Here is a 12,448-nt window from a genome sequence, read left to right on the forward strand (position 1 = left end):
AGCTAGTAAGTGTCTAAGGCCAGTTTTGAAATCAGGAAGAGCAGTCTTCCTGACTCCAGGACTGGTGCTCTAACTACTACACCGCCTAGCTTCCCAAAGAAATTTAAAGCACTATGTAAATGCCAGTTATTGTTAATGATGGCTCTGGCTGAAAAGCAAGGGGCCCTTAATGAACCCAAAACGATTCCGGGTGGGAGAAATAACTAAGCCACTTAAGGGGCCTATGTTAGGCCCCTATTTTGTAATTTATACATACACTGAGCTGAATAATCAGAGTAGCTAAGTGACAGCAGTAAACTCAATGATTTCCTGGGTCTGCTTTAACTTCTCTTAGACCTATACTCATAGCAAAAAACCAGAATAATTCCTCTTTATGTCAGGAGGACAGAGAATATGTGCTTCCAATTCTGTACAGAACCATAGGATCATGGATTTAAAGCTGGGAAGAGACCTCAGAGGCCATGAAATCCAATCTTGTTGTTGTACGCATGAGGATAAAAGTTAAGTGACTTGCCCAGGGTCACACAGCTAGGAAGAGTCAATGGTAGGACTTGAATTGAGGTCCTCTTGATTTAAAGCCTAAAACTCTATCCACTAAACACTACCTGTCACTATAGGCAATATTGAGACCACTCTTCTGGTTCTCTGAGGGACTGTTGTTCTCACTCAGCCTCACACACAGCCTTTTGCACTAGGCTATCATGCTCCTCCATCACTTACAACTAGCTATACCATATACCACGGGAAGCTTCCCAGACAAATCCTCTTAGACGTTGCACACCTGACTTATCCCATCACTCCCTTTCAAATCACAGTACCTGTGTTCGGTTCCACATCACCGAGGCTCGGGAGTGACCCAGTTTATTCCGACAGGGCCCTTTATCATAATGTCTGAGGAAAATGTCATTCTGAAAGAAAAGAAGGAGTCCCAGTCAGCAGCCATTTTAAACTGAGAAAAGAATACATGCCTAATAAATCCTTTTTACCAAGTGTCAGAATGGTAACTAGGGCTAGATAGTTGGGGCTTTGCCATGGGCACAAAATTTAGGGGATGCTGACAGCCCCTGAAGTTCTTTTTAGCATAATAAGGTCAGCTCACCCCTCCCTGATGCTGCACCTGCACCCACAGCAGCCTGCAGGCAGAGGTCATGCACTGGCGTCCCAGGGCCTCTGTCTCCCTACCACGGGCCGATGTTCATCCCCCTCAAATTAGGGCACCTTTCATGTTACTCGCCTAGGGCATGGTTTGTGGAGCTTGACCTCAGTATAAGAAACAAAAAAATCCTAATTACAACTCTGCCAAGAGGAGCTCCAGAAATCAAAGGTAAATGTTATTATCAAATACACCTCCCAGCAAGCCCGTGATCTTCAGACATGTGGTTGAGTGACTTCAGAAGTTATCACATATAAAGGGACAGGAAATCAGAGACAGTTCCTAGATATTTCTAAAAGGCAGTTTAATAATCTTTGCTCATACCAGTCCTCTCCTAAATATATGGTGCCTTGTATGGGCAGATCAACCATGCATGAAATAAAAACCAGTGGATGAGTACTTGTACTTAGTACTTGACCGCCCTAACATGTGGCAGTCACTGAGCTAGGTGTCATGGGGGAGTAAAAGACAGTCCACAGGTGTTTACTGGGGAAATAAGATTCACTCAATGTCAAAGTCAAAGATTTCTCCAAGTGAAAAGAATAGCACCAAGTAGAACAGTATGATTATCTCTATGTGCTAAACCATGTGGTACAATTAGAAAACAAAGTAGTATTTTACAAGGTCTTAATCATCTGGTATAGGTAAAAGGAACTGGGGAAACCAATGTGGTCTTGCCTCTACCCTTTGCACAGATAGTCCTTTATGCCTGGAATTCTCTCTCTACACACCTCTGTGCCACCTCCCTTAAGAGGAGTTTCCTAATGCAATTTCCCTGGTTGTTAGATCATCTCCCCTCCAACAAATCCCTATGCATTTATTTTGTATTTATTCTATGCTTACTTATCTCCAAACATGTTGTATATCCTCCCCTTGTAAAATTAGGAAAGGGACTGGGCACGTGATGGCAAGGAATGCTTTAGGAATGATCCCCTTACGGAAGGGCATGGACAAGAGTGTCACAGGACCTCCAGGCATGTGAGATCCCTTACTAGGGAGATTACCCACATCAGTGAGATCATAGATCCCATGGAGTAGTTGGGTCAAAGTATTATCACAAAAATTGATTTACAAATGGATCAAAATCAGCAAGAGAAATAAATCTGAAATCACTCTTCACTTAAATGCCTCCAGATTGGGATTTGGACAATGACCCCTCAAGCCCCATCATTAGAACATTCTTAGAAACCAGACACCCACCATCTGAAATTTGCACAGAGCAACACATCTCAATATGCATTCAATGCCGAAACCACTGGTTTAAACACAGCAAAAATGATGAATAGGAAATTGATGAATAGAACAAGATGCTTCCTTCCACATCTGATGTCAGTGTTATGAGCCATTTAACATCTGCTTCATCTCATCTCAAGTGCCAGAACTGTGTGTTCTTTACAGCACCCATTCACCAAAACACAAATCAATCTGCCAAAGAAGACTGAGATCTGGTGTGCACATTTATCTCTTTGTTTTCTACAGAAGGCGTAACTATGTCATGAGCCCAGAATCTGAATATGGCCCCTTCTAATACACTAATGGAATAAAGAGAAAATTATCAATTCTATCATTCATTTAGCCTCAAATGAATTCATTTCAATTATTCACAAAGTACCATATGCCATATGCCAACAAGGGACTATACAATCCTGGTTTAATTCTTCTTCCAGAATGTCCTATATTATAATTGTAGCAGGCTTCCAACGATGGTCTTTCTCAAAAGGGTTAAGATCAAACTACATAAAAAACAATAGCCTGGGAAGGAATTCTGTTGCCAACTTAATTTCTGTCTAGATCAAGAGCCTACCCATTAACAATTTTTAAAAAACCCGTCTTTGTGGAAGGGGTGGATGATGGGAAAAGCAACCATTTGACCAAACAGGTTTATGGTTTCTCTGCCTGGAAGCCATCTTGGATAATGGGTTTCATTTTAATGGGTTGGACCTTAGGCAGAGGATGAACAAAAGCACTAGTTCATGTTTACTGAACGATCAGCTGGTGTTTAAAACTACACTATATACAAACTGCTCATTTCAATTCAACAAATATTATTAAGAGCCTCTTAAGTGCAAGGCACTGTGCTAGGCACTAGGGATACAAAACGAAAAAGCAAAGAATATCTGCAGCCCTTAAGGAATTTACGAACTTTTGTCCATCAATTCTAGTCAATCAATTTGGAGGAAATGAACTGACATACCAGATACAAGGAGCAAAATAAGGTATGTGGCAAATAATTAAGAACAATCATAGCAGGGGTTCTTAACTAGGGTCCACGTATTTGTTTTGCTAGTATTTTGAAAAATGTATTTTAATAGAATTGGTTTCCTTTGTAATCCTATGTCTTTTATATATTTAAAAACATTACTCTGGGAAGGGGTTCATAACCTTCACCAGATGCCCAAAGGGATCCATGACACAAGGAAGGTTAAGAACCTATGGTCTACATTAACGACCCCAACCATGTAAAAGAAAGGGCTGAGAAACACTGTCATCAGCAAACACTGCAAACCACCAGATTTGAAGAATGCAGCCCTTGAAGTTTGATTAACATGTCCAAGAATATCAGTAGCAACCCTGGAATGACTGTGTTGTATCATGACTGAACTGAGAGAGATGAATTTTTGCAGGTCAAATTTGTAGTCACTTCTAATCAAGCTCAAATAACCTGGCACTCTAGGGCACTGAACCCCACATGGGCCTTCTCACTACTCCTTCTATACCCCTTCCTTTATTGGCCCGGAGATTAACACTTGACTATGGACTTGTGACAGGCAAACTTGATTTTAAAGAAAGGAAAGGTTCAGTCATATGGTGGGGTAGAGAAAGGGAGAGAAGGAGATGAAGAATGATAATTGGGCCAGAGACTTTTCACCTGGGAAAGGGTGCCTAAATATAGAGTGGCAGCACTAGCTTGTGTACACATGGATGGAGAACTACCTTCAGAGTAGCTTATAAACTCATCTAATCTAAGAAGAATTTACCAAGGCCCTACTATGTTCAAAGTATTGTCCTACATGTTAGAATATAAATACAACCTACTCCCCAAAATGTTCCATTGTCTCAAGATGCTTACATTCTATGAGAGGTGGGGTGAGGATAAATGTATTACATTTAAAATGCATTACATTTATGGGACATAGTGACATCTATTCCAGGTTCAGGGATGGAAGAACAACTTAGTGGCTTGGGAACATGCTGAGGTGTCACCCAGAGAGTAGGAAATACTCCCAAAGCAAACTTTATCTTTTGAGCCCATGCCCTGGGTGCCCCTCCCTCCCTCTGGGAGGAGGATGGACATTAAGAGTTCCTCCCAGATCTTCCATTTAAGGAGGACACCCAGGGCAGCCATACTTTCAGTTCCCAACCAGCTGTACTCCTTTGAATTTATCATGCCTTTGAGTAAGGTACTCTTCCCCTCCCCCTGCCAACATCTTTTTATGTGCTGTCTTCTCCCATTAAATTGTAAGCTCCTTGAGGACAGGGACTGTCTGTCTTTTGCCTTTCTTTGTATGTCTAATGCTTAGTACAGTACCTGGCACATAGTAGGCACTTAATAAATGTTGATGAACAGTTAAGGCAATGCTCCCAATTCCACCAGCTGAGAAAACCTTCAGATAATGATCTACAGAAAGACCAGTTAAAGTTGGGGAAGTCCTTTTTCTTAGGAAAAATAAGTTTTCTGTTTCAAGACCACTAGATATATTAAAAAATGAAAACAGGCAGAATGCTGGCTCTCATTCAGGTGGGTTGAGACAAACACCCCATGAGATGGGGCCCAGCATGAGGACTTACATCCAAGTTCTGGAGACAGTACCAGCAGAATGTGTGCTTACAATTCTTACACATCATCTGAGCACAGCCTTCATTCCGTTCAATGTAGACCCGGCAAACAGGGCACTGCTTAATGGGAGCTTCTGCATCCATCCCAATGAGGGCTCTAGAAAGAGAAAAACAAGGAGTAGGAAAATAAATGTGGACTACTCAATCAGCAAGAACTACAGCTGTATCAACTAAGTAAGAAGGTAGGTGAGGAAAGTGGTCTAAGTAAAACATAGCATCCTTCTTGGAAAGGATCTGTATTGAATTTCCAGGTCCAATGATAACAATTAAAGTCAATTTTCTGTTATCCACGCTGGTATGTGTGTGTTTGTGTTTGCACATGCATGCACAGAAGCCACAAATGTGTATCCATGTGATTTTTAGGGGAGGTTGGAAAATTGAGGACAGAAGGTCAACAAACCCCAAATATGTCACAGGGAACTCAAAAGTACAGGTAACCAAAAATCCATTTACATTTGGTTTTGGAATATATTATTATCATTTTTCTTGGCATATATTTATCTCCCTAACTGTGATTTGCTAAGCTAGTATGAAAAATGAATTGGTATTCCTTGTGCACACTGACTGTAAGAGAAACTCCTAGGGGTAAGCTACAAAGTAGGAGAATTGAGCCCAGGACTAAAAAATGGTCATCTACATGTGAAGAATTAGAAAGTAAAATCAAGACTTGAATAATGACCAACATATGAGACAGAAATGACAACTACTTATGTCGCTTATAATACACAGGGAAGAGCTGTGATAAATAAATTAACTGTGACAACCCCTCCACCCCCTAGACTGAGATGAGGTAGTAGATAATAATGTTGAAATCACTAGTGGTGGAAAAGTAGAAAGAAGGAAAAGTGAATCATTCCCAGCATCCCTAGTCAGCTAATAAGGGCCATCAAAGATATCACAACCACAGTGTGAGAAAGACAGGAATGGCTAGGCAACATCTGGCTGGTCAGTCTACTAAACCTACCTGTAATCTGTGCTAGACCTCTAATCCTGCTAATTCTTCACAGAATATCCAAGGACATTAAGATATGTCAGTAGTAACACTGAGAATCCTAAAAAGTCACACTACCAGCTTGGAAGCAGTGCTAGGGTCTTTCCATTGAATGGACTGTAACACTGCTAGCTATGTTCCTGTTAATACAGAACACTCATAGCCCCAAGCAAAACCAGGGATCAAACACGAAGGTCATACTCAGGGAGCTCCTGTTTTAATGAAAAACCTCCCAGAACCAGATGGTACAAGTTTTACTGATTCATATCTCACCACATCCTAAGCAGGGGTGCCACCTTCAAAGAACCTGATTTCTCACATAACATGCAAACTATGTGATGATAAGTATTCATTGCACCATTGCATTTTAAGAAGACTTCTTTCCCTGTGAATGTTTTCAATGCAATATAATATTTTTTACTCAGTAACCAGATCTCAAAACATCCTTGGGAGGAAAGAAGGAGAATAAAAATAAAAATAAGAATAAAAAAAAAACAATAAATACAATCAGGAAAACTGAGGCACACAGACATTAAATAAGGAAGTAGATATATGGCTGAGCCAGGATTTCCCATTGAATTCCTACTGACCACAGTGACTCTCCCACCACTGGATGAGGCAAAGGAAACCAAATAAAAGCTCTATACCTTCAATAATACCTGAAAGATCCTTTGGCCCTAAATAATCCCTTAAGAAATACTCTCTTAATTCCAGGAGCATTTTGATGATATTCATGTATGCTCCTAAGGAAAGTGTTGTGCTAGAATTTAAAGAAAGTGGTTACTCCATGCCACATTAAAGGCACTTAAAACCCTGGAAGAGCATTTAGAGTTCTAGAAAAGTTGGTAGATCACAGAACTTGAGAGTTGGAAGGGACTTTGGCAACAGCCCTTCATACTAAATGGATCCCTACCATAATCTCCCTTGTTGAGATAAGAGATCTCCAACAAATTTAGTTCAGTCTTACCCATGTTCTGTTGGTAAGACAACAACAGGCTGGCTGTCCTGACAAGAGCGATCAGCATGCCAGGTATCTTTGCAACATGAGCAAAATGTCAGGTGACAAGAAGGACATTCAACCTTTGTGGGCTGTCCTGAATTATTCTGTTCAATATGGCACACAGTCTGGCAGTCAGCAACAGGACACCACGTCCGGCAAGGGTCCAAATGGACTTCTGGAATAAAAAGAAAATGATGGCTGAATTTCATTACTAGGGTCTTGACGAAGTCTTCCTACTCATGAGTCCTGATTTTGAGAGAAGTACAAGAACCGTTATCTGGAAATTGGGGTATTTGTAACCTATCACTTACATAGCAAAGTGCTGCCAAGGACAACTATTTCTACTAACTTTCCCTTCATTGAATCCATACTTCATTTACTTGGTCCCTGACCATTCCCCTCCCCACCTCCTCATTGTGAAATGTTGTCCTGATGGCAAAGTTCAATGAAAAATGAATTAACAAAGAGTGTCATCACTACTCACAAAATAAACCCCCTTTCAGAAATGTTTGTTTGCTTCAAGAATTCAAAACACACACACACACACACACACACACACACACAATCACAACTCCCTGAAATGGCCACTCTTGCCTCCATTTTGCAGAAACCTTGGATGTGATGAGTCTGCCGGGCATGCAACTTTTTTTTTCAGACGTAGATTTTCACCTTCCATTTGGCACTTTACCCTCACAACAGCCTTAGGAAATAGGTTATAGTGATTTCCTCTAATTAACAGAAGGAAATGAAGCAAATGGGGAAGCTGGTGTGTGGCAAAAACATGTCTTGGAGTCACAGAACTAGAGCTAAAACATAGAAGTATATTTTAGAGGCCATCTAGTCTACCCTTTCCATGCTATAGATGAGAAAAACTAAGGCCCAGGGAAATTAAGGGACTTGCCCGAGGTGACAAAGGTAAATGAGCATCTGAGGTGGGATTCACATCCAGGTCCCTTTGACTCTAGGGTTCAAGACTCTTTCCACTGCTACAATCAGAGTTTAAAGTCATAGAATTATAATAAGCTTTTTCACACTTCCACAAGAGTAAAACCCTAGAAATGAACCAAAAGGGGACAATTTGTCCAAAAAAGAAAAAAAAAAGGAGAAAGGTCCAGATACATTATAAACATGAGGTGAGGATTTCATAGAGTAGGAAAGATTCAATCAAGACATCACATCTGTGTGATATCTGTCTCTTCAGAGGACAACAAAAGTGTTCCTCTTCAAGTGTACACACACACCCTGCTCAGCTTCCTTATTCCTTTTCAGTAAAAGATCCAGTTCTTTCCATCAAAGGTGACCTTAAGAAGAACAAAATCATGTGGAAAATGCTGGTACTCCTTGAGGGGCGGAGTAGCCCTTTTGTCTCTGAACCAAAGGATTCAGCAACCTTTGTGCTGATGAGATTCTAATTTTAAAACCTCCAGCCCTTGAGAATTTAGAGACAGGAGAAAACAAATTTGAAGGAGAGAGAAAATGGAATAAAAGACTGAGAGTTGGTCCAATTTCCCAAACCAATACCTTCACAATTTATACACTTAAAAAAACCACCAAAGTCTAAAAAGTGTTTATGAATGCTGTATTTACAACTTACCTGAGAACTACAATAATTGGATATATTCTTCTTAGAGATTTTTAGTACTAAAGCATTCTCCTTAAGCATATGATGGTTCTGTCCAGAGTCAGGATATGTGATGGGGGAGGAGAGTAAGAAAGAGATATGGAAAGACAGCCGAAAGGATAGAGGGAAGTTGGAGTATGGCCTTGGAAAAATATCATTGAAAGGAGAAGGCTGCTTTCTACCCCTTTAGATATTCTCTGGCCCTAAGCAACAGGAGTTCTAATCAAGTCTTAGAAAGGTGGCTCTCTATCTCACAAGAATCATTACGAAAATGGTCCCTTGATTGACATCAGCTTTAAAAATAACCTACTTACATGTAAAAAATCTATAAATGCCAAACAAGGGTAGCAACATTTTGCTCTGAGTAGTTCCAGAGAAAGGAATTATATAACTTGATCTTAAAAGATGTAATTTACTATTAGTTTACTCGGGTATATGTCTTTGTATGTGTAAATTCTATGTATTATTAGAAAATCTGACCGAAAAGTATGCAAATGAGGTAACTATATTTTGATTTACATGTTGGGAAAGAATGATTATTATTTAATACTTATTGTTGCCATAACAAGTAATAACGCAAAGGTACAAAAATAGAATGAAAGGACATATGGAGGCAAATGAGACTTTTTTAAAAAAATTACATAACACATGCTCTGCTTTCCTTTCTCTCTAAACAAAATCCTCAGACTCATGTAACGAATAAGTATACATTGTTTTATATACCATCCGTTATGCCTTTGCTTCCCTGATTTTCTTCCATTCTTTTTCATTATTAATCTCCTTTTCATCCTATTCTAGCACTCATTGGGTATTATTTTTCCTTTTCCATACACCAAGGAGGAGAAGGAAATGAGTAGCTAATCTAAAGTCTCAGAGTTTAGAGGTTAGAGATAGGTTCCCAATTCTGTCCTGGAAAAATTGACCACTATATGACCATTATAACACTGTGCCATCCTTAGCTGGAAAAAGAAAGTTAAGCTCAATAATTTAAAAAATTCTTCGAAAATTTGTCCACTATGAGACTGAAAAATTATCTCTTCAATGTCTACTTTATTTTAGGTGTCCAAATATTAAACACAGAACTCAATGATACTTTGATGGATCCATTAGGGGTTCCTTCTCCTCCAATGATGCAGACTGTAACTGCTCCATGTTTTCCATCCTAAGTAATTCTTGTCTAAGTCTTCCCATAAGTCCTCCCTACTGAGGTCACCTACTAAATCTCTCGATATCGAAGTGGCCACCAATAGAGCTATGCATTCCTTCTTCTTACGGTTGAACCAGCCTTTTTCCTAGTCGTTTCTAATAATATACTTTATAGAGCTTTCCCATCTTTTCCCATTTCTATAATTTTTTTCTGAGAATAATCTGTACATACATGTTACATGTTCGCTGTTTATCATACCTGTGTTTAGTAGTTTCCCTTGATAGAAAAGAAGCTCCTTGAAGTCAGGGAGTTTCACTTTTATCCTTGCATCCCCAGTGCCTGGCCCACTGCCTAACCTAAAGTAGGCAAAAATATAGGCTTGCCATATCAATGAACAAAGGGCATCTCTGATAAGTTTTGTGAAGGGAATAGGCAGATTTTCACCAACAATATCTACTGGGCAGAACTCTGGTATAGATGACACACATTTTGGGGATCTGTGTCCTAAGCAGATAATAAAAAAGGGCACTTTGTTCACAAATAGTGTCAGCCTGGCACATAAGAGTCACTTAAAATGTTTAATGTATTGAATTAAATTGAAACCATCAACAATCTTCCATGTAACAATACTCCACAGCAGAAAATGAAAGAGTGGGGCCTGAAAAGAAAGAGTAAGCTACAGACATCTAACAGGAACCCAGACTTAATGACTTTACAATGCACCCTCTATGACAGTAATTAAGAATTACTTTCCATTTATTTCAAAATGTGGCTAATAACAGATAGTTGCCTGCTTGCTTTATCTTCCTGGAGTTGTTGTTCATCCTTCATTTTTTTGAAGAGGACCAATGACATCACAGAGTGACATCTTAACTTGCACGTGAATAGTATTTAAGTGAGGGAGGGTTGCACAAAGTCATGAGCCTCACTCTCTCCTGCAGTCATCAAAGTCCAATGGCAGGACAAAAGTCAGATGACTAGTGGTGGCTGAGGATACAGCGAATGATGGTGGCATCTTTGATGTCTGACCAAGCTCTAAGCACTCCACAGCATCTGCTTCATCCACCTTCATGGTCACTCGAACAAAAGTCTTCATGTGCTTGGGATAGACATCCCCTTAACTCACCAACAGGTTTAAGGTCTGTTGTTTACCTTCAACCTGGTTTGGCCCATCTGCCGAGAGTGTGGCCAGAGTGTGGCTGCTGCACCTGCTACAGCTTCTTGGAGCCATGGGTGAGAGTTGGGTGACAGGTGGACAGATTTGGTGCTCTATCCACTGTGCCACCTAGCTACCCCATCCTTAAGTTACTTTATTTATATTACTCTATTTTATGCATATGCGACAAAATCTTCTGGACAAACTGGTCTACTGACTATTTCACTTCCAACCTCCAATACCTTTGAATGAAACTTTGTCACCCTGACAACCTCTCCAACCCCTACTGCCCACAATCTCATCATTTCAAAGAAATGGAAAAGAAACTCTTCTCCACACCCTACATCCTATCCCACCCCCACACAAAACATTGGAAATGCAACCATCAAACACTCTCTAAAGTTATTCTACCTTCAAAACTTCTTTGACTCTTTTAGTAGTTAAAGACATGTCTACACTTGTTAGGCACACATTTATTTGAATTCTGGAACCAAGTCAAGGAAATTGATCTGTGGTGGGGATGGAGGGAGGTAAGGAACTAAACTATGAGCTGGGCTTTGTGAGCACCATGTTCCAACCACCTAAGCAAACCAATCTCTGCCCTGCATTCAATCCAATCAATATTTACTGAGTACCTAAAGCATATGAAGCCTTGTACTAGGTACTTACAGGGTCATAAAGATGTATATGGTCCCTGTGTCCAAACTTTTATTTAATGAAAATAGATTTTGCATGACTGCATATGTATAACATGTATCAAAATGCCTGCTTTCTCAAGAAAAGCAAAGGGGAAGAGGAGAGGGAGGGAACTTGGAACTCAAAAAAATTTTTTTATCTTTTTTTTTTTTTTTTGACTAGGCATAGGGTTAAGTGACTTGCCCAGGGTCACACAGCTAGTAAGTATCTGAGGCCAGATTTGAATTCAGATCCTCCTGACTCCAGGCCGATGCTCTATCCACTGTGCCGCCTAGCTGCCCCTGGAACTCAAAAGACAAATGTTAAAAATGGTTTCCAATATAACTGAGAAAAAAAAATAATAATTTAAAAGACCAAATTTCTATTTGGTAAAGTCAATTCAACAAGTAAGTGGTTATCAACTAGGCACTGTGGTAGGCACTAGAGATTCAAAGACCAAAAAACCCCACCAAAACCCTATTAGTTCTTGTCCTCAAGAAGGATATAGGGGAAAAGGAGGATGAGAGAGGAAAAACATTTGCATATATATAAAATAAAGATAATTTGGGGGAAATGATAGTAGTAGCTAGGAGACTGGGGTAGGGTGAAATCAGGTAAAATCTCATGTAAAAAGTGGCAATTAAGCTGTGCTATGGATTCTAAAGCAGCTAGGTGGTACAGTGGATAGAATGCTGTCCATGGAGTCAGGAGGACCTGAGTTGAAATCCAGCTTCAGATACTTACTAGCTATGTGACCCTGGGAAAGTCACTTAACCATGTCTGCCTCAGTTTCCTCATCTGTAAAAATGAGCTAGAGAAGAAAATGGCAAACCACGCCAGTATTTTTACCAAGAAAACCCCAAATGGG

At 40.0% G+C, this 12,448-nt stretch overlaps 1 protein-coding gene across 1 annotated transcript in view; it reads right to left on the reverse strand.

Annotated features, from left to right (window-relative positions):
* The window catches only part of RNF144B (ring finger protein 144B), a 94,992-nt gene that overhangs the window by 2,981 nt on the left and 79,563 nt on the right, over positions 1 to 12,448 (reverse strand). Inside the window, exons 5-7 of the mRNA XM_027874427.1 lie at positions 6,949 to 7,156; positions 4,943 to 5,087; positions 819 to 908 (exon numbers count right to left, since the gene is read on the reverse strand). Of these exons, the coding sequence (XP_027730228.1) occupies positions 819 to 908; positions 4,943 to 5,087; positions 6,949 to 7,156 (443 nt within the window). The remainder of the gene's footprint in view (positions 1 to 818; positions 909 to 4,942; positions 5,088 to 6,948; positions 7,157 to 12,448) is intronic.

The sequence above is a fragment of the Vombatus ursinus genome, unplaced genomic scaffold, assembly GCF_900497805.2.
Source record: "Vombatus ursinus unplaced genomic scaffold, bare-nosed wombat genome assembly UNPS02000577.1, whole genome shotgun sequence".
Taxonomy (NCBI): domain Eukaryota; kingdom Metazoa; phylum Chordata; class Mammalia; order Diprotodontia; family Vombatidae; genus Vombatus; species Vombatus ursinus.